At 34.7% G+C, this 23,148-nt stretch overlaps 2 protein-coding genes across 4 annotated transcripts in view; one reads left to right on the forward strand and one right to left on the reverse strand.

Moving 5' to 3' along the window:
- Positions 1–548: 548 nt before the first annotated feature.
- Positions 549–17,798, reverse strand: LOC110453897 (tektin-3-like). 3 transcript variants are annotated; one of them, XM_021503104.1, is made up of 7 exons: positions 17,682–17,798; positions 5,723–6,450; positions 4,476–4,546; positions 3,947–4,090; positions 2,976–3,198; positions 2,591–2,745; positions 549–2,075 (listed from the first exon to the last, which is right to left on the reverse strand). In XM_021503104.1, the coding sequence occupies exons 2-7, from the start codon at positions 6,437–6,439 to the stop codon at positions 1,862–1,864; spliced, it is 1,524 nt and encodes a 507-aa protein (XP_021358779.1). In that variant the 5' UTR covers positions 6,440–6,450; positions 17,682–17,798; the 3' UTR covers positions 549–1,861. The 3 variants fall into 3 exon arrangements, with proteins under 3 accessions (XP_021358779.1, XP_021358778.1, XP_021358780.1); XM_021503103.1 differs by lacking the exon at positions 17,682–17,798 and adding an exon at positions 10,857–11,024; XM_021503105.1 differs by lacking the exon at positions 17,682–17,798 and adding an exon at positions 7,460–7,570.
- Positions 11,026–23,148, forward strand: part of LOC110453898 (cytosolic Fe-S cluster assembly factor nubp1-B-like) — a 49,300-nt gene continuing 37,177 nt past the window's right edge. Inside the window, exons 1-3 of the mRNA XM_021503106.1 lie at positions 11,026–11,146; positions 12,499–12,600; positions 13,066–13,199. Coding sequence (XP_021358781.1) covers positions 11,026–11,146; positions 12,499–12,600; positions 13,066–13,199 — 357 coding nt within the window. The remainder of the gene's footprint in view (positions 11,147–12,498; positions 12,601–13,065; positions 13,200–23,148) is intronic.

Consider the following 23,148-nt stretch of genomic DNA (forward strand, 5'->3'; position numbering starts at 1 on the left):
TCTACGCTACCCCTACTACGATGTTTTCATGTGATTTTAATTTGATTTGACCAATATTTACATGCCGGGTGTCGTCGATGAAGCAAAATATGCTTAACCTTTTGGAACACCTGGTTTTATTCTCCATGTACTTTTTCAATGATCTCCATGTAGAGCTTTTTGATCGTATTTTGCCCTAGTTTGATCGATTGAGTTCGAATAATGGTTTTGATGACACTTCAATGTTCTCTTGTTGTTTTTCCTTGACATGTGTGTTATCTTTCTAGAGGCTTAACTGTCTCAGTGATAGCTGTCTAGGAAGGGCTTTTGTTTTATTTCTGAACAATTCCACACTAAGAAAGATGAATGGTGATTTTGATCTTCCTCGATTATTTGAAGCTCACAGAAGATTTTACTAAATGGATAAAACTCAGTAATTCTAAATAACGCCGTTCAAGAGAAATAACTCATAAATCATTGTATTATATGATAAGTGTAAGCATATGACCTTAACAACACGTTGAAGCGTATGTTTGAATAGTAATTGATAAAAAAATACAAACACAAACTTTTTTTCACTGCATCCAGTTTATTTTTTAAAAGTGTTCAACCATACAAAATTCGCGACTGAGCAAACAATAATTATATATAATATAGGTCTTATTTTCGTTAACATTCGCAGTGTAAAGTATGTAGGACGGATCATTTGTAATATGACATCACAAAGCACAATGATGACGCGATAACGAGGAAATAATGGTGACACACAGTGCAAATACTGACAGGCAAAATATGAAAAGACCTACCGACGGTTATATTAAATAATCTATTAGAGTATCACAGATATGCAATAGATATATATATAATTAACAGAAATATTTACAGTGCCAAAAAATATAGCATTACATGCTGGGGAAAAATCACCTTCTGCGATTGGATATTGTGTATACTTACATTAAAATACAGAATTAAGTATATATGTTTACATTGTGCAATATTTGCTAATGCATGTGATGTAAAAAGGAAAAAATTCATAACCAAATTCTTATAAATATATTTATCAAAAGGTTCAAGGAATTGGTTTTATTTCCAATATTTATAAGCAAGAGTAAGACCGAACTTTCAAAAAGAAATTATATTCACTTGTTGATTCAATAAATTTGAAATACATCAAAATCGTGCAGAAAAAGAAAAATTTCGGAAAAATGTGTAAAACAAAGTGGAGCTCTATATTGCTTTAACGCACTATATAAAAAATCAAGATGTAAAATATATCATGTTAACATGAATAGCACATACGTTGTTTTGTAACATTAACCTTCCATCTTGTTCTAGTGTGTTGAATCGAAATATATCTTAAACACCAGTTACGAAATATCAAAATGGTTGGAAAATGTACAACAATACATGGTGTATCATCTCCTATAATGTTATCACAGCTGTATGTAACCACACCTTTATTATTATAATACTGATCAAAACACACGAATATGTGGACAGAATCATCACCCAACGGTAATTATATACAGGAATATAAATAGTAATATGTGCAATACTGATCCGAGACAAACCCAACAGACAAGAGTTCTGTTCTTGGACAACAACGCTGTTGTGTGTACAGTATACACATGGTTTATCCAAGACATAAACATTGATTTCTTACTGAAAGACAAAGTTAGTACATTCTGCACTCTGAATAGTAACAAAGTCTTATGATAATAGTGAAAGTATTAACCGTTAACAGTACCAACGTATGTTGCTTATCTTATTTACTGGTTTTGTTTATAAAGAAATCTTGCATAAACCATCCGATGATAAATAACATTGTTCAATTGAAATAACAATTCCATAATTCACTTGGTCCACTAAAGTTTATGGCAATTTAGACTGAAACAACACGTGGTGACATTGGGAATGTTTTGCGCATGCCCAGACACTTTTCGCGGTCGATGAACAAGCTGTTGTTCTTGATGGACAAGTCTTGTTCCAGACTGGCCTTGGTGCGCAGAAGCTGCTGAAGGGCGTTCTCGGCCATGCGCAGTTTGTTCTGCAAGTGATCCACAGTCACACCGATCTCGCCAACCTCTTCAACCAGCCTTTTTGAAAGAAATACGATATGTTTACCAATACAAACATTAAAAGGGTCTTCTGAATTTCAAAGGAATAATACCATAGACAAACTGAACGCCATTGCTCAATCATATCTTCTTTTTACAACATTTAGCCATTGTTATTTGTACAATGTTCAATTATTGTTTCTTTTCACAACATTCAACCATGTATAAAGTTTGAAAGAATTTGATTGATAAATAAGAATATTGAGTGTAGCATAAGAAAAGACCCGGAACCGCTTTACGGTTTCGAGAGTGTCTCTCAACAACTTAATATTATACAAGATTTCCAGAGAGTGGATAGCGGACATCCCCAAAAGGGTAATAAATAAAGGGCTATAACTCCACAACAACTGAATTTTACAATATTTAAATGTCTTCCAACTAATCCATTTAAATCATCGTTTCAAGAAATGTCATCTTCTATCTGTGCTTCTGTTTTGTGATGAAGCAATATCACCTTATGTGATTTATAAAACGCCTAGATAAAAAAAGCCTACCTGTGTTGTACTGGATCTCTGCAGAGTTCAACGTTAGGTCTACGTATCCTAGTGTCCAAACGGGTGTGAGCCACCTGCATTGGAGCCTCTTTGTCCTGGATAGCCTTCTTCAGCAGCTCAATGTTCTTCTCCATGTCGAAGATCTCTTGGAGGACCTGCAAATTTCAATGGTACAAATTGTTTTAATAGTTCAAAGTAGACAACTTAGTAAAACATACCCAATTTTACCCGATAAGTCAGTATTCTTAAATTTCAATCATTTATCAATAAAGATATCGGATTGTCTGCTACCATGACCCTTATGTTGTGTTATTTAATTAATAATAATGAATAGATGTGCACGTATAAAAGTGAAAGTTTATATATTATAGAGTATCTATATTACCTTAGACAAATGGGTCTGGAGCCTGTTCCTAGCATCAGTGGACTCTCCAATGCGCTGGGTCAAGGCAACATTGACGGAGTTCCATTCCTGCCACATGTCGTTGGCACATGAGTTGAGTGCGCTTTCAATTTCGTTCCTCATCTGTTTGGAGGCAGCACGCTCGCTCTGAGAACGCTGGATGTTGTCGTTGCTAAATTTAGCCCATGTCTCAGGCACAGACACGCTAAAATAGAATTCATATCGTAATTAATGAGCAAGTAATATACGCATATCCTTTACACCAATCTTTCGTGAAATTAAAGACAAATAGACAAATCCTGTCTTTACTTAAACAACTTAAAATAACATTTACAACAATAAATTTACATTTTAGTTACGTTAACACGAGTAACAATGCAATATAATATAATCCAACTCTCCAGCACATGAACTCTAATCAATATATATATATATATATATATTATTTTTTCAAAGATTTTGAAAAGCAAATATCGTACACTACAATTTACAATACCTATACAGCGAACATGGAAGAAACCAATATATTTTCGTATTCGATAGTATTATTTCCATAGCGTTTGAACAGAGCGCTTAGCGTGGATGGTCAATACATGAGAACGTTATGTTTCATCATAGAGTGTGATGGGTAATGATTTCATATTTGGAAATGGTGGACAGTTACAAAAATGCAGGAAATGATAGGCAAACCAGATGCTGTGCAGAAAACACTAAATCACAGGTGGTATTATTTCGTGTTGAAAAGATATGCATCTTATTGTTTAGCCTAAATTGTCACAGCGGTGACAAACCATGCTGAGAAGTTCAGTGTTTATCCAAAATGAATTGGTGCTTGCAATTCCACTAAAAAAAAGTGGTAAGCTGGGGAGGGATTGGTAACAAAGTTGCAGATACGAGTACGAAGCAAGGAAAGGGATCACACCACACCAAACAACAGGAAGTCTCTAACTCACGTGTTGTCAACTCTCTGTACGCCGTTGTGGTAAGCAATACCACGAGAAGAATTGCGCATTCCATGGCAATTTTCATCCAAACTATTCGCTACAAATTTGTCAGCTGAATCAATCTCTAACTCATGTTGAGCTGCTCTGTCCAGACTATAAAAAAAATAAAAGAACATGTTTAAGTTGTACATTATTAGACAATAAAGAACATTAAAACTGATGTGTTATCAATAAGGCTCACTCCATTATGGTAGGCAAGACCACTGGAGTTGTTACGCAATCCGTGACAATTTTCATCAAAATTAAGTGCAAGAAATTGGTCCCCTTGTATAATGTAGGAATATCAGATTTTTAGAAATATTGAGAAAAAATAGACAAGAATAGACTATTTTCTCTTTTATACGATGAAAGAAGTAAAAGACATCAAACCTTGTTGTGATCAATAAGACCCATTTTCTGTTTCAATATCTGAAACTGTATTTCATTGATAATATATTTCATTTGTTTTTCAATCATTTAACAACACATATCTTATTACCCGAGTTGAACGTTGGCGCGCTCAATGGTGTTCCTCATCTTTTCTTGACAGCGTTTGATCAGATCCACCTCCTGTTAAAGTTGGAAAATGAACGTTATTTACTGAACTGTCTTGTGGTCTGTTGCCATTATCACTTAATACTGAACCACTCAATAATGTCAATTTCTTACCTATCTTACATATTCCATGTAATCTTTCAACAAAAAAAAATCCTGCGAGAGTGTCATAATTTACGTCTCGTGTAAGTGTTAATGTCTATACCCATCCACCTTAACTTAACGCTTTACATTAGTACATTGTCACATTTGTTACTAGCCAAGAGTCGATCATTATTCGAGTCTTACCTCATCTATCGTAACTTAGACTAGTCACTAGTTTAAATCTTAGCTCATCCACATTCAGAATATTATCTACTTAGATATGTGTCATTATTAGATTCAAACGCGACCATATATACAACTTGTTATCGTATTCCCTTTATACTGTCACCTTCCTTATATGAGCAATCAAGTCTCTTTAAATCTTACAGTCATCGCCCTTACTCTTAGAGCATTTACTTATTGCTACTTGGTACTGGTATGTCTTACGTGATAAACTTACACTGTCAACACTCTGGACAGGTATAAGTAAGTTCCATCCTAACAGAATTGCATCCTCACACAAGTTTTAACCCATTCACTTGTCGTTTAGATTTTCCTAGCTACGTGCAGTTATTAACCTATATGATCATCCTTACGTGTTCGCCTTCCTGATTCGCTGCGATATCGTATTTTACACTTATTAGAATAAATTGAATATTTTTGACTGGGTATTGAATAAACAGTTGTTGTTCCTTCCAAGATACGAATAATCAGAAAAGTTTTTTTACTCACTCACATTCATATAATGTCTTGCATATAATCATGCAAATCGTGTGTATATGTATCATATTTTAGACATTTAACAAGTCAAACCGGAATCACAAAGGAATATTACAACTTACCTGTAACATAATCAATAGTAGTACAGAATTAATTATACATGTGTTTCACGGTATGTGTCACTATAAGTCACTTTATCATGCTTAACAACTTTATCGATTCACAATGGTCCAAAAGAATAACAAATTCTGAACAATTAATTTTGATATTGAAACAATATATTGGAGAGCATCTTTACTTATTATAGTGAGTTTTACTAAAGTAAGCCCGTGTTCCATCAAAAGAAATAATAATGTGTTTATTTGAAATGAAATTTAAAATGTTTACCTTGATCAGTTCCTTCTCAGGAACATCATGCACCAAGTCGATAGCCTGTCTCTTCTCTCTGTGGTACAGACACTCTTGAGAAATGTGGAGAGGGTTTTCTGTTTCTTGCAGAGCCTTCTCCAACACTCGCTTGGCCTCTTGCAGGGCATTGATCTCGGTGATCATGTTGTCGGTCTCATGGTGGAGCTCCGTCTTCCAGAACTGTATATCCCCAATTCTCTCTCCTAACCTCTTTCCAACATCACTCTGGGTCCTCTTGGTTTTGTCGTCCGTTTCTCTACATAGACGAACTGTATCAAGACGAAGACGTTCGGCACTACTCCTTACTCGATCTGAAGCCATGTAGTTACTGTGGTTTGAACTATACCAATCGTTAGGCGTGTAACGAGTATACAAGGCATTCCTAGCTGCAGCAAACACTGGTGGAACCTTAACATTGTCCAATTCTGACAGTTGATTCTTAGCTGACATTGGCTCTGGCATACTTCTTGTTAATGCTGAGCTTGTGTTGACTCGGGCTGTTTGGTAGTATGTGCTAGGCCGCCATGGTAGGGTGGTAAGGGATCTCCTGAGAGGTGATGGGGCGGGGTATGTATCATGGGCTTTATAGGAGGATTGCATTGTGCTAATGCTTGGTAGGAATGTTTGCGCATTGCTTCCTCCTAGCCGAGGACCAGTCATGTAAGTGGCTGTCTGGGTATGGCCCAGGTACTCCATCTTTGCGTGTTCTGGAATTAACCGAAAATAAATTGAAATTATATAATCGTTATGTTATTGGTTCACTTGATAAACAATTTGTGCTTTATTCTCAACATGTCAATCGTTGTAACTATTTATGTGAAACTTTAAAAACAAAAATATATCAATGATGTCAACCTAATTGATAATATAAAATGGAAACCCTCTGGTCAGAAATCATAGAAATTTGATTGTCTGGTCAGGAATCATAGAAATTTGAATCAATCAATCAATCAACGAGGATCACATAATAGAACAGAATCGTACTCTAGTTTCTATCCACTGCTTCCTTATTTAATTGCACAATAACGTCCAATTATAGATGATCATATGTCTAAGTTATAATGAAATTACAGAACTAATGCATGCTCCGATCAACACATACTGTTGGTAATGATCCCACGGTTACCTATTGTATGGCAACTAGTAATATTAATTTACATATACACTTATTATGTTGAAACTAGCAAACTTAAATCCAATTGCAATACATTATTTATAATTTTGCACATTAATGTCTTTCGTATCAACAAAAGAACATAAAAGACCCACTGCCATAACAAAACATCAATAATTCCGTGTGTTGTCTGCGAGAAAGAATTTTCATTCCAACCACCATCATAGTATGAATATCATATGACTATACAACCAAGTATTGGGACGATATCAAACCACTAATGTAAAACCACAATAGTAATTTTATAAGCGACCGTAATCAGTCTCTCGTTAAATGAACTTGTACTGCATTTTAAAACTTATGTTATTAGAGTTCCTTTCATTAAAAGAGAATAATTTAGATATGAATGCACAATTTAATTCCTAAGTAGAAAACCATTCTGAAAAGTAGGAACCAGATTAATTGAATACAACGTTTGTAGTATGTGTTAATGCGTCCTTATGGCGTACATCAGCTGTCGATACAATTAGCGGGCTATGTTTCGCATTTATGAATGATTAGACATTGATTTGAATGAAATTACTGATATAAACATGACATACCTAGATTGGTCCAAAGATCCTTTGAAAACGTGATGTAGATTCCTCTAACGAATAAACTACCTTATAGAATACCCCTTTGTAGTTTTTCGTTTAAATGCCACACTAACGTAGACTAAGGCAGTATGTTTACAAATCCTATGGCTGCCTGGAGACACTAAGCAACGACGAAAGAGAAAGTGGATCAGTGCAGTATCGATCGATTATAGTCATTCGCCAATACACATGTCATGGGTCATTTCACAGCCTGTCCAATTGTTTGATACAACAATTGTACTTAGCAAAGCCAACAAATGTTGAACTTACGATTAGTGCTAATCCCCGAAATAAATTTAACCGACTAATCCTTTTTCAGCCAATGGAATACTTTAACATAGGTTAAAACTTGCACTTCTGTTACCAACAAGCAGGCTACCTAGTAGCTACAATACACATGCTTAGTTGGTTTCTTTCTTTCTGTCTGTCTACCTATGTCGAGTACTGATCACAGACCCAAGCAGTGAATGTGTCACTCCTGACGAAGATAACGTACGATATTACACGTAGTCTCTAATTATACTGTGTAATCAGTTAGAATATATGGGACAGCCTGATATACACACCAATAAACGATATTTCCACAATCTAAATTTGTTCAAACTGTATTGAGCTGACAGCAGAGGATATTTTAAGTCCTACAGTCAGAATAAAATCTGTGTATGTAAACTTTCTTCCGAACATATGCATTCCATTTAGTATAACAAAGATCTTTGTTTAGTTTACTCGATTGGTGTTGGTGAATTGTTGATGGAAAGGGTTTTCCAGCAATTGTTAATTAGGGTGGAGAGGTGATCAAATACCAGTTGATATGGAACGGTTTAAAAGGTATGATACTTTTCACAATTAAATGTCTGGTGACCAATAGATATTAGTGGAAAGCGCTTTAATGGGCTGAAAGAAAAAACATTCAGAGAATTGATTCTTGGTCTTCAAACGTTGGAGTACAGAAGGAAAAGGAGTGATGTTATCCAAAAGTATAGGCTAATGACTAACATAGACAATTTTAACTAAAAAGGTCGGGAAATGATAAAACCATCAAAAGAGACCAGAACAAGGGGCCACAATAAGAAATAAGATAAACAACGTGCGAGACTGGACATCAGGAAACATTTCATTTCTATCCGAGTTATAGATGACTGGAATAGCATGTCATGAAGTATTGTGAAGGCAGGCACATTGACTGGCTTTAAATCTACTTTGAACCATCAATGGAAGGATCTTGAAGCAAAGCTCAACCCAAGTTGCTGCTAAGTCACTCAGGAACTGTATATGTATTGTACATAAATTAATGTTGAATACAGCAGGCACTTATAAGGTGCATCATATAGGACATGAAATCAAGAATATAATTAAATCTCGAGTAAAGAAATGAAGGAGCTCCATAGGATCATGGAGACAAAAATCAAGGAGGTCCAGAAGCTTAGAGCTTAATACAGGCCCGGTGAACTGATATAACAGCGTTTGTCGAGACTTTTTTGTTTGTTATGTCTAGTGGAAAGATAATAATAGTTGATATGAGAGTTATCTGATGAACATTTGTTGTTGATCTTGAGTTTTTTGAAACTGTTTGAAAGTGTGATCATATGTTGATTTAAATTTGGGATGAATGTTTAATTTGTTATATGTTTCGAGATGTTCTTTTTAAATGGTTATGCGTGTCCTGTGATGAGTAGCAGATCATGTTGGGAGATAATTTGTTCAAACACGTAGATGGAAGCAAATGCTTATGTTTTACTAGCCCTAGTTCCCTCTGGCCCATACACCAGACTTTAAACATTTTAACACCAGATTTCTATTTGTTAAAATGTCTAAGCCTGGTGTCAGGTCCAGTGGAAACTCGAGCTAGAGGTTCTAGCAGTTTACATTGGAAGACGAACGTTTTAATGGTTCGATATCCGGTTAGCAGTCGATATAAGTGAAGGGACTTTTTTGTTCAATATATGGGGAAATTTTGTGGATTGTTACATGAAACCAAATCTAGGGAAGAGGTTTTAGCAGTTGATGCCGTAGACAGACTATGGTACTTTGCTACCGATTATTACGAAGAATTTTAACCGACGATAAGGCTTAAAATAGCTGTCTGTTGGGGATGTTTTAATGACAATTTTATGTCCAGTAGATAATTTTTAACGGGTGATTAGGTTTACTTTTTACCAGTTGTCTGTTTGGTTGTGTGCTTTAAACGGTTGATGCTGATATATATAGAGAGCCTTTGTTTAAAGGTGTGCAGTGGGGAGTTTTAACCGATGATGTTGAGGGTTTTTGAGCACTTAGTCAATACTTATCTGGTGAAGAAGATTTAGTTCTTTTAGCAGTTGGTAATAGGGGAGAGGCTTTGTTTATTTTAGGGGAGTTTTTACTCAAATGGTGTCGAAGCTTGTTTTAAGTCTTAGATGTCTGGTGTGGAGTTAAGTGGTTGTTTTTATGCGAGACATTGTTTACTTTCGAGAAGGTTTTTAAAATGATGTTGAGACTTGTTTTAACAGTTAGATATCTGGTCGGGATTTAACGGTTGATGTTTGTGAAGAGGTGTTGTTTGTATACGGGTTACTTTTTAACCAAATTAATTTTAGACTTTTTTTAACGATTATTAATGATATCAGGTCTGGTAGAAAGGTTCTAATGATTGACTTTGGCGGAGGAGCTGTATTTGCTTCAATGCTGAGGCTTGTTTAACAGTTATATATAAGAACCTCTAACACATGTTTTGTTTGTTCAAAAGGTACCTTAATCAGTGATTAGTGCAAATATTATTGGTGTATCTTTAAAATACAACCATTACAGTAACTTAGTTAAAAGTTTTCGTATAGCAACTATTTTAGCAGAATAAAATAACATGCAATCTTGTATCTTGTATATTGACCAAATTATTGGATGTTTTTTTAACAACAAATATATTTTTTCATTTTGTGAACTAAATATTCAGTTTATAAATTATCACATAGGCTAATCGTTGGTATCGTTCATTATTTCACCTATTAACTTGTATTTATAACTAGGAACATTTGAAGTCTTCCAAAATAAAAGATCTCTTCAGTAATATTAAATACGATATCTCATCAAGTTTTAGATATGTATCATCGAATAGACTAAGTATCTAAAAAAGATTTCAGATATCTCTTAAAAAGATGAAGACATTACAGCATACTGTATCCTTAAGGTATATATGTATGCTGATAACTCTAGGCCTATAGTACGAGATAATCTTCTTAAATTAGCGTTGGGCCTGGTAAATATCTTAATTCCAATAAAACAAAGTATTGTGTTCAGCTTTCAAACGGTATTTTACATCATAAAAAAATACGCGGATTCTGTCGGAGATTGGGACCTTGTTGTAGATATCATTTTCCAACAGTCTTACCTTTGCGCTTGTAAAGTTTCTTGCCATCTCCCAGCGACAATTTGGCCGTAAGCAAGTTACAATCCATACTTTTTCTTAGAAAAGAAACTAATTCACGAAATGTGACAAATACTTTAAATATTGGCGCCTATGCTAACTCTAAAGGTTATCAAAGAAAAATTAGGCGGAAATGAATTTCCCGAAATGCACTTTTACATTTCCTCATTCTCTTCAACTCGTCGATAGGTGGCGTGTAAAGGGACGTAATTCTAAATCAAAGATGGCTGACATTCCGACCGATGCCCCAGAACGTAAGTAAAAATCTACAGATACTGGGTGTGACATGCAATAGTATTAAGCGTTAAGTGACTTCAAGCCATTATTAGTGTACGTGATACCTAGCGTGGGGAAGAAATCACGTGTTTTGTGACCAAGATCGATATACTGTGTGATAGTTTACTTACTGAGTTAACGACGCACTGCAATACTAATTTAATCTACGATACAATATAAGTGAACCTGAAATGTTTACCCTAGATACCGCCCAGCTAACTTGGAATTTATCCAAATATACACCTGAATGAATTAACACCGTGTTAGGGTATGGATAAGGTTTTAAAACATATCTTTATTAAAAGCTTGAATATGATGTATTTAGGAGGAAAACAATGGACTTTAGCTCCTCCTTACACTCGAGTGTTGGCCTTACCAAATATTTCATTCTGAGACACAGTTCTCACTAGAACCAAGCAGCCCGATTCTTAGTCACAAGACTAGTCTGTGAAACAGGATACCTGCCTTTTAAATGTGATTATGTCGATGTCACATTTTTTTGTCTGCTAATATTAATTCCTGATTCCTGTAGCCTACAGTGTACAGGTCCAGTACACTCTGCCGATTGAGCTATATAGCTATAAAGACCTATATAGCTATATATACCTATAAATTATAGCTGTATTGAGCTATATTTTCTCAGATTTCAAATTTCATTAAATTAAAGCAAAGTCGCATAAAAGAATAAGGTTTATGGTAATGTTGACTACAAAGAGCATACAGTTAGATGTTTATTTTCATTTTTCATAAATGTAAAATTTCCGATTTTTTTACATCATTATTTTTTAAAAAGAATACTTATATTTAATGTCTTTTGTTATCAACCTAATGATACAATCTTCTTTTAAAAGCGACTTTGTTTCGTTTTCTTTAAAAAAAGAAANTAAGATGTCTCAAATATTATGTTGGGACCAGAGATCTGAGGAACTCGGGTTAACTGTATTGTAGTGTAAGCTTATGTGCATTAAAATTTACAATACACTTATATATATAATACCAATAGTTCATCAACAATATAGATTTAGGTAGAAGAAATGTCATGAAAATTCATAGACAAAAATACTATTTTAAAATTCATTTTTGTTTGTTGATTTTTTTTTATTGACATCATATATGTATTTTTACTATTCAGGGATTGAGTGTTTTTTGCACATACAATTTATATTTGTGTTTTCCTTGGATGAAGCAGCTAGTGCAAAAAAAACCCATGAAGTATGACCTGTGAAATTCTATGACTATATATAGATCACGTGTGGAATATTATTTTATATTGTTACCTGAAATTACAGATTTATTTCCATCTGAAACCTTTGTTATTTGTTTATTTCAGACTGTCCAGGGACAGCTAGTGACGATGCAGGAAAGGCAGCAGCCTGTCAAGGATGTCCTAATCAGAATGTCTGTACTGTCTTACCCAAAGGACCAGATCCAGGTATTGTTTTAACCTTTTTATTGCAATATAAATAATTATAATAAAGAATATTGTGTTAACACTTGTTTGATCATGGTATAAAGTTGCCACATATTTTTTTGCTGTTTTAGATATACAGTTGTATACATATAATAATTTTTTGAAAGAAAACTTTTACATTTTTGTTGTGGTTTAAGCCTTTTTCACATAAGGTGTGAATTAGCAAAGATAACTTGTTCCTCTTCCTTTTGTGTTTTAGGCAACAAAATATAGAAATCAGACATTTTAAAACAGATTTTCAACTTACTAACCAATGTCATGCTTTAGGAATTTTGAACAGTTTAAATATTAAAACACCTAGACATGTCACTGGCAGTTTAGGCCATACTGTCATAAATTATTCTTTCGTATTGTTTGTAAAAAATATAATCATTTAATAATTAATTTTATTTTTTTCGTAATTAATGTGTCATACATTTTTTACAGCGGTTGCAGAAATAAAAGAAAGATTATCCTGCGTGAAGCACAAGATTGTTGTTTTATCTGGAAAAGGTGGAGTTGGTAAAAGTACATTTACCGCTCACTTAGCCCATGGGTTAGCTACAGATCATACAAAACAGGTCAGTTGATTGTTTTATCTCTTCCATTTTTTTTCTGTAATTTTCTAATAAAACAGTTTTAATTCTAATTTCACCCACTTGATTTTATAATGAAGGAATTGCATGAACATGATAATTCTACTGTATCACCGAAATAAACAATGTTAAGAAAGCTGTGCTTTATTGAGATCAAGAAATATGTTACGTTCAATGATATCAGAACCAAATTAAAAGGCAAACAAAATAAATATTTCAGAAGCATTTAAATAAAATATCTTAGTTTTCATCATAGCTCTTCATTATTTAGAGTTTAAACCCTGTGCCAATAATACCTTTTATTGATATATGTGTGAAGTGACAGAATACACCTGTCAATGTAAAGAGAAGGGGAAGTTTTTATCAAAAAGTTTTTTCCCCGACACCCTTTATCCCCAAATAGCAGGGTTCCTCCTCAGCCACTATGACATGTGTACCTTGTTAACAATCCTGTTTTTGTAAGTGGCTTTTACTAAAGATATTGATCTACCTTCTGTCGGTTTGAATAAGATTTCAAAAGAATTGTTGTCCTAGTGTATATAGGTGTGTTGATTTTTTGTGGACTTTTAAAGCTAAACCAACAAAAATGTGTTTTTTTTATTAAATTGCCTGTCAACAACATTTCTAAAAAATAAAGCATCAAAAATTGAATTGTGTGCAATATTTTACTGATTTTTATGTCACATTTAAGTTGATTAAGGATAGACTTTACAATCTTATACCTCTTACAAGGATAGTCATTGAGTAATAATAGAATATTATTCAATTTTCTTTAGGAAACATATTGTTTGTCCTGGATGTGTGCCTTTGTGGGTCTTACCCACATTTTGAGATCTCATTATATCACTTCCTAATTGAAAACTCATCTAAAAAAATCTATTAAAGTCATTTAAACTTTAAAAACAATTTGTTGACAAGTTATGGTAGAAATTCTAAAAGTCTTCTATATTATCAATTGTAATACATGCTGTATAAAGCTGTTCAAAGTAGTAGGGGAACACGTCTGAATTATCACAACAGAATAAGTCCATATAAAGTATACAAATATATTTTCACAATTATAATTCATCAAAAACAGATCACACCTTTCAGATCAGTGTTATATATATAAATACACGCTGCTGTTTAAAAGTTAGTTGTAATTTCACGACTTTATGATTGAGTGTACACATTGCTGTCAAGCTTAAGTAGCTGTCTACACTTCATTATTTAATTGAAATTTTCCCTGTTGGTATCCTTCAAAACAGGGGAACACCACAAGAAATACAGTACCTCTGACAACTTTAATTATCACATTGATAAAACATGATAATACCAACTGTTTTTGTAACTTGTAATTATTTTGCATATTTTAAAAGAAAATATGACATATATATATACATTTTTTTAGTGTGGTGTTCATTCCTTTGCACAATGTTAATGATAAATTGATATGTGAATTGCATAACATTCATATAAAAACAAACATCGACCCGTATGTGGTAACAATAATATTATATTGGCCCATTTCCTCCTGCAGTGGTTGGTCTGGGTGAATTAGTCATGGCCAAACACACTAATGTGTGGTTTACATTTGATGCCCCTTTCATTTTGTGGTTAATGCATTCTATTGTTAAGTGGCCCTTTTAGCTATTAAAGCACTAGGTGTGGCACATTTAATCGAAAGTTTTCCTTTTATAATTACATTTGTATATATGAATATACATTCTGAAAGGGACTAAGTTTAGCAGGATTTTAAAATATTCTTTATAGGATTGACAGGTTACTAGATTTATGGACTGCTTGTTTACACATATGAAGTGCTGAATAAACATTCTGTTTTGGTTTTAAGTTTCTAATGGATGACACCGTTCCTGATAATAACATTACATGCAACTATGTAGGTCTATAAGATATGTTACAGTGTAGTTAGTCTTTGTGGGTCTACATGGGTCTATGTTTGGTAGTCCAGTAAGTCTACGTACCTGAGTCTATATAGTCATGGTGAGAGTTTTTTTAGTCTATGACAGTTTACAAGTAATGTTGGAATCTGTAAGTCTACGTAGGTCTAAGTGTACTGTGAGAGTCTAGTAAGTCTTATATTGTGAGAGTCTATTTAGTCTACATAAGTCTTAAGTGTACTGTGAGAGTCTAGTAAGTCCACATGTACTGTGCTAGTCTATTTAGCCTATGTGAGTCTATGTGTACTGTGTCAGTCTAGTTAGTGATAGTCTAGTAAGTCCACATGTACTGTGCTAGTCTATGTGAATCTATGTGAGTCTATGCGTACTGTGCCAGTCTAGTTAGTGATAGTCTAGTCAGTCTTAGTAGGTCTTCATGTGATGTGAGAGTCTAGTTAGTCATGAGAGTAAGTTGTACTGTTGGAATCTGTGAGTCTATTTGAGTCTACATATATACTGTAAGAGCCTGTGTGAGTCGAAACGTATTATGAGAGTCCACTCAATCCACTTGGGGTTTCGTGTACTGTTAAGAGTCTAGTCCAACACAGAACCACTTTAAGTGTTAAATGTGCATTTTGTTCATAAAATGGTGTATACATGTATATCATACTTTGAATTTGACTGTTTTCATCATAGTGTAAGGTGCTGAGAACCATCTGTACCAGTCTTCCTGGACAGGTAAATCTCAGTACAGTATTGTATACATTTAAAATTTGTAAATTTCAAAACCTAGAAAATAACATCTTTAATATGTGAGCACCTGCTGAAAAGCTTATTTCTTTTCTATATAAATACTATTGAAATTATTGTGCAGTAAAATTGATTCATTGTTACACATATAGTGGCCACTAAAGTTTGTTGTATTTTCATCTATTGAGCAAAAACACTGGTAATGGGATTAATTGTTGTAGCTGAAATACTAGTAATGAAGTTTATTGATGATGACATGCTCTGTTGGGCAGGTGAAGCTTTGTACTGGCTGTACATGGTCCTATAAATCTAGAGTGTTAATGCTGGGTATAATAGAGTGTTTCAGGTACAAAGTGATATGAAATACCTTGTGGGAGACTTAACACATCATTAGTCTGTATGGATACACAGTCTGTCCTAAATTACTAATGTACTCATTGTGATCGTAGGAATTATAGTAAATTGTTTATGACTCCATTAAATGAAATTAAGCTTTTATCACTTTGATTGCCGACGCAGGTAACTTATAATGCTACTAAGGAACTCACCACTTAGTGAAGATTCACATGTGATTGATCCTATCTACCTTGTGTGGGTTTGTGCACGGCAAGTGACAACTGGAAGAGCCTTCGTTTATTGATACCAGGGGCGTTGGTGTTTTAAATGTTTCACCCATTGGGGGGAAGGGGCTTAATTGTGTATGTAGTTGGACAGCGAGGGTTTAAACTGATCAATGCACGAGGAAAAAGCTCTGAGTGAATCAAGGTTACACCTGGTGTGTCTGAAGAATTTACCTGTACTTATCAAAGGCAGGGCATCATGGGGAGAAGTTTTAACTTCCAGACTGAATGGTGGCTCAAACATTCTGTTAACGCTACAGAGTGTATGTACGTGTTCCCAAGGGGTAGACTTTGACTAAATGTATTGTCTGTTGTGATCAATCAAACATTTCATCTGCTAACTACTTTTAACCTGAAGATCAATATTTTTGTGTATTCTCAATGTGTGAAATTAATTGCTGCTTTATATTCTGGTGGTTTCTAGTTTTGAAGGTGATTGGGCTGTGTCGTCCCAATATTATAATTTTTTATACAGGTATATTCTAACCAGTAGACGAGACAAAAAATTAATCAATCAGACTGACAGATTGATCATCCTAAAAATAAATATGGATACCTTAGTTTGTTTGTTAAGGACTTGAAATGGAATGTATCCTAATAGATCTGTGATTACTTTCTATCTAATTCTTAAACACCATAACCAAACACGGACAAGAACATTCAGATTATGGCTGTATACATATCAGACTATAATCGAGGTTTAAGTACTGGTCATTTCTAGATACTCTCTAGAGTCAATACAATTTCCACTGGACAAATTTGCCTACAGAAGATAGTTGTATAGGTATCAGGGTATTTGACAAGGAAAAGTGTGTAAATATTTACAGAACTGATAAATGTTGTATGGAGGTGTCACCTCTGTGTGGCCCTAGGACAAATTCCGTAAAGTAGCCATCTCGCAGAGGATGAGAAAAAGCTAATCTATCTGCAGATACAGTGTCAGGTTAATCATTATATGTATACACTAATTGGAAATCTATACCTTATAGTAATGACATGCTATTGATTGCTGCCCTGTGTTAAACTATACGGGTAACTATAGACTCACCTGGCTATGGATTTAAAGGGAAACACAGACTAGCCCAAACTTTGAGTCTATCTCTGTGTTGTGTGAATAAAACTTCAGTTATAAACTAAGAATGACATTGACAACAGACATAAATTCAACATTTGGACGAGGAAATGTGTTAAAAAATAATGAAATAATGAGAACTTACCTTTGACTTGATCCTAAGGTAGAAATAATGAACTAGCTATATATACACTTACTATACTTTAGTAGGCCCTATCAACACACTGCTTGTGGTCATGACAACATGGATTTTACCCATAAGCCCCCTTACCGGAGCAGTGCATGGGTCTGGTGAATGTTTAAATGCCTCTGCTGAATGAGTATATCCCATAGGTGTATATGAGTGTTCAAAACTAAGGTGTTCAAATCTACGACAACTTGCCTTCTATTGTAGAGAGAGGCGCTTCAATAGGTTTATAAGACCGTTCTGCCTTACAAACACAGGTGGAAATTTATTGTGTCATTATTTCCGAATGTTTGACACCTTGTATGGGAAAATTGTTATCATAGGACTATCCATATGGAAGTTGAACCATTGTAAAATGCTACTTTCTATAATTTGCAACAAATTTATTAACTCTACATTTTATAGGTTTTGATAGCGGATTTGTGTTTCTGTAATTAATTATTTATCCATAAATTAATGTAAAATTTGTATAAACTCTGGGATTTATATTGTCATATGTATCAATAGATGAATTTAGGTAGACTTGTTATAATAATGGGTAAATGCTGTCATCAGTAGACCATTGTTTGGTAAGACAGTAGCACTTTGTGTTCGTAGATCAATTAGAAAGGCACCGACATACAGATCAATGTATCTCGGGACGAAACACAGTGCCGTCGGCACAAGGAAATAATTCATCAAAATGGATTCAAAGGGAGTCATTTTCAAGCCTTAATGTTACTTCAAATGTGACCAGTTTTTCCGTGTCTGATGCAATATCTGTGTGCAGTAATTGAAGCACAATGTAAAGGTGAAAAAATCCATGACAGAACAATTTCTTTTCACAATTAAAAAATGAAACATTAGTAATGTTACATACACTGGTAGATGTAATAAACATTCACATGTTTCCATTAAACATGAAATTTAGGTCCTTTAGAGCTAATGTTATGATTACTAAAATATAGAAAAAAAATTTATTACACATTGTCCTTTTCCTCCATTTATCTTGCTTTACTTCCATAGGGTGGTAGTAATGTTCTGGTTTTGCCCGATCAGTTTCACAAGTGTATCTAGTTCCGTGATTATGAATAAATTCTATGAATAATTGGTACAGTATTTGTCAGCTACCCATTAGATGTTTCCTTTATAACTGTCAGACATTTAAAACGTTTGCTTTCATAAATCAGTTCTGTTTTTCATTTGGGGTATATATTTTGTCAAATAAAACCAAACATGATATGAGAAACATTAACAAGACACGTGTGTAATTTAGTGTCCTTTTCAATGCATATGACTATTAATTCACTTAGCTCAAATTTCTTTGAATGAACAAAATAAATGATTTTAGTTTAAATTCTGAATTGGACTTATTAATTTTTGAATGAAAGACTCGAATTTAAAGGACCTTTAATCCTTAAACATTACATTTATTAAAGTTGTATGATTGCAGACCTTTGACAGGTGTTACAATTGGTAACAGTATAATCATTGTGTATGGTGACGATCCTACCTGATTAGCTCCGATCTACGACAATCCTCTACCACTGCTTCACTGACTCTGTACTTTAAGTATATTAACTAGAATGGTTTCTGATATTATGACTTAACGTATTGTGTTTAGATTATGTGCTATTTTTTTCAGGTGTATGTATTGGAATATGGGTCTAAAATGTATACCACGCTGGTATACTATTTACTGTGTTAAACCTTGTCTTAGCGATCAGGACATGGACTGGTATTCTTTTGTTTCTTCATTAGTCAAACATGCTTGAAATGTGATACTGTGACAAATGGATTTAAAAAAGATCACACCGATACAAGAGATAGCCTAGACTTTAGTACATTACTAAGTATAATGAGTGCCCTCTGTAAATAAAGCTGGACGACAGTATAACGATAGTACCCTGTATAAAGATCACACCGATACAAGAGATAGCCTAGACTTTAGTACATTACTAAGTGTAATGAGTGCCCTCTGTAAATAAAGCTGGACGACTGTATAATGATAGTACCCTGTATAAAGATCACACTGATACAAGAGATAGCCTAGACTTTCGTACATTACTAAGTATAATGAGTGCCCTCAGTAAATAAAGCTGGACGACTGTATAATGATAGTACCCTATATAAAGATCACACTGATACAAGAGATAGCCTAGACTTCAGTACATTACTAAGTATAATGAGTGCCCTCAGTAAATAAAGCTGGACGACTGTATAATGGTAGTACCCTGTATAAAGATCACACTGAGACAAGAGATAGCCTAGACTTCAGTACATTACTAAGAATAATGAGTGCCCTCTGTAAACAAAGCTCATCGACAGTATAACTGGTACCCTGTATAAAGATCACACCGATAATAGAGATAGCCTAGACTTTAGTACATTAGTAAGTGTAATGAGTGCCCTCAGTAAATAAAGCTGGACGACAGTATAATGATAGTACCCTGTATTAAGATCACACCGATACAAGAGATAGCCTAGACTTTAGTGCATTACTAAGTGTAATGAGTGCCATCTGTAAATAAAGCTGGACGACTGTATAATGGTAGTACCCTGTATAAAGATCACACTGAGACAAGAGATAGCCTAGACTTCAGTACATTACTAAGTATAATGAGTGCCCTCTGTAAATAAAGCTGGACGACTGTATAATGATAGAACCCTGTATAAAGATCACACTGATACAAGAGATAGCCTAGACTTCAGTACATTACTAAGAATAATGAGTGCCCTCTGTAAACAAAGCTCGACGACAGTATAATGATAGTACCCTATATAAAGATCACACCGATACAAGAGATAGCCTAGTCTTTAGTACATTACTAAGTGTAATGAGTGCCATCTGTAAATAAAGCTGGACGACTGTATAATGGTAGTACCCTGTATAAAGATCACACTGAGACAAGAGATAGCCTAGACTTCAGTACATTACTAAGAATAATGAGTGCCCTCTGTAAACAAAGCTGGATGACAGTATAATGATAGTACCCTGTATAAAGATCACACTGAGACAAGAGATAGCCTAGACTTCAGTACATTACTAAGTATAATGAGTGCCCTCTGTAAATAAAGCTGGACGACAGTATAATGATAGTACCCTGTATTAAGATCACACCGATACAAGAGATAGCCTAGTCTTTAGTACATTACTAAGTGTAATGAGTGCCCTCAGTAAATAAAGCTGGACGACTGTATAATGGTAGTACCCTGTATAAAGATCACACTGAGACAAGAGATAGCCTAGACTTCAGTACATTACTAAGAATAATGAGTGCCCTCTGTAAACAAAGCTCGTCGACAGTATAACGATAGTACCCTGTAAAAAGATCACACCGATACAAGAGATAGCCTAGAGTTTAGTACATTACTAAGTATAATGAGTGCCCTCTGTAAACAAAGCTCATCGACAGTATAACTGGTACCCTGTATAAAGATCACACCGATACAAGGGATAGCCTAGACTTTAGTACATTAATTACTAAGTATAATGAGTGCCCTCTGTAAACAAAGCTCGTCGACAGTATAACGATAGTACCCTGTATAAAGATCACACCGATACAAGAGATAGCCTAGACTTTAGTACATTACTAAGTGTAATGAGTGCCCGCTGTAAACAAAGCTCGTCGACAGTATAACGATAGTACCCTGTATGAAGTGAGTGACAGTATAACTGGTACCCTGTATAACAGTGAGTGACAGTATAACTGGTACTCTGTATAACAGTGAGTGACAGTATAACTAGTACCAGTATAACAGTGACTGCCAGCATAACTGGTACTTTGTATAACAGTGACTGACAGCATAACTGGTACCCTGTATAACAGTGACTGACAGTATAACTAGGACTCTGTATGACAGTGACTGACAGGATAACTGGTACTCTGTATAACAGTGACTGACAGTATAACTGGGACTCTGTATAACAGTGACTGACACTATAACTGGCACTCTGTATAACAGTGACTGACAGTATAACTATTACCAGTATAACAGTGACTGACAGTATAGCTGGTACTTTGTATAACAGTGACTGACAGCATAACTGGTACCCTGTATAACAGTGACTGACAGTATAACTAGGACTCTGTATGACAGTGACTGACAGGATAACTGGTACTCTGTATAACAGTGACTGAGACTATAACTGGTACTCTGTATAACAGTTACTGACAGTATAACTGGTACTCTGTATAACAGGGACTGACACTATAACTGGTACTCTGTATAACAGTTACTGACAGTATAACTGGTACTCTGTATAACAGGGACTGACACTATAACTGGTACTCTGTATAACAGTTACTGACAGTATAACTGGTACTCTGTATAACAGTGATTGACAGTATAACTAGTCCTCTGTATAACAGTGACTGACAGTATAACTGGAACTCTGTATAACAGTGACTGACAGTATAACTGGGACTCTGTATAACAGTGACTGACACTATAACTGGTACTCTGTATAACAGCGACTGACAGTATAACTGGGACTCTGTATAACAGTGACTGACACTATAACTGGCACTCTGTATAACAGTGACTGACAGTATAACTAGTACTCTGTATAACACTGACTGACAATATAACTAGTACTCTGTATAACAGTGACTGACAATATAACTTGTACTTTGTATAACAGTGACTGACAGGATAACTGGTACTCTGTATAACAGTGACTGACACTATAACTGGTACTCTGTATAACAGTTACTGACAGTATAACTGGTACTCTGTATAACAGGGACTGACACTATAACTGGTACTCTGTATAACAGTGAGTGACAGTATAACTAGTACCAGTATAACAGTGACTGACAGTATAGCTGGTACTTTGTATAACAGTGACTGACAGGATAACTGGTACTCTGTATAACAGTGACTGACAGTATAACTGGAACTCTGTATAACAGTGACTGACAGTATAACTAGTCCTCTGTATAACAGTGACTGACAGTATAACTGGAACTCTGTATAACAGTGACTGACAGTATAACTGGGACTCTGTATAACAGTGACTGACACTATAACTGGTACTCTGTATAACAGCGACTGACAGTATAACTGGGACTCTGTATAACAGTGACTGACACTATAACTGGCACTCTGTATAACAGTGACTGACAGTATAACTGGTATTCTGTATAACAGTGACTGACAGTATAACTGGTACTCTGTATAACAGTGACTGACAGTATAACTAGTACCAGTATAACAGTGACTGACAGTATAACACAGTACCTTGTATAACAGTGACTGATTAGTATAACACAGTACTTTGCATTATACCCATCAGATGACATCTTTCTGGAGGTCGCAGGCTGGGGGAAACAGTTTGCCTGGTGGGTTCTAACTCTTTCAAAAAATAGTCCAACTGTCAACTGATATGGCTTGGAACAAATGTTTTGTTACATGACCAACTTTACCAATGAAAACAAACAGT

The sequence above is a fragment of the Mizuhopecten yessoensis genome, unplaced genomic scaffold, assembly GCF_002113885.1.
Source record: "Mizuhopecten yessoensis strain PY_sf001 unplaced genomic scaffold, ASM211388v2 scaffold7547, whole genome shotgun sequence".
NCBI classification, from domain to species: Eukaryota; Metazoa; Mollusca; class Bivalvia; order Pectinida; family Pectinidae; genus Mizuhopecten; species Mizuhopecten yessoensis.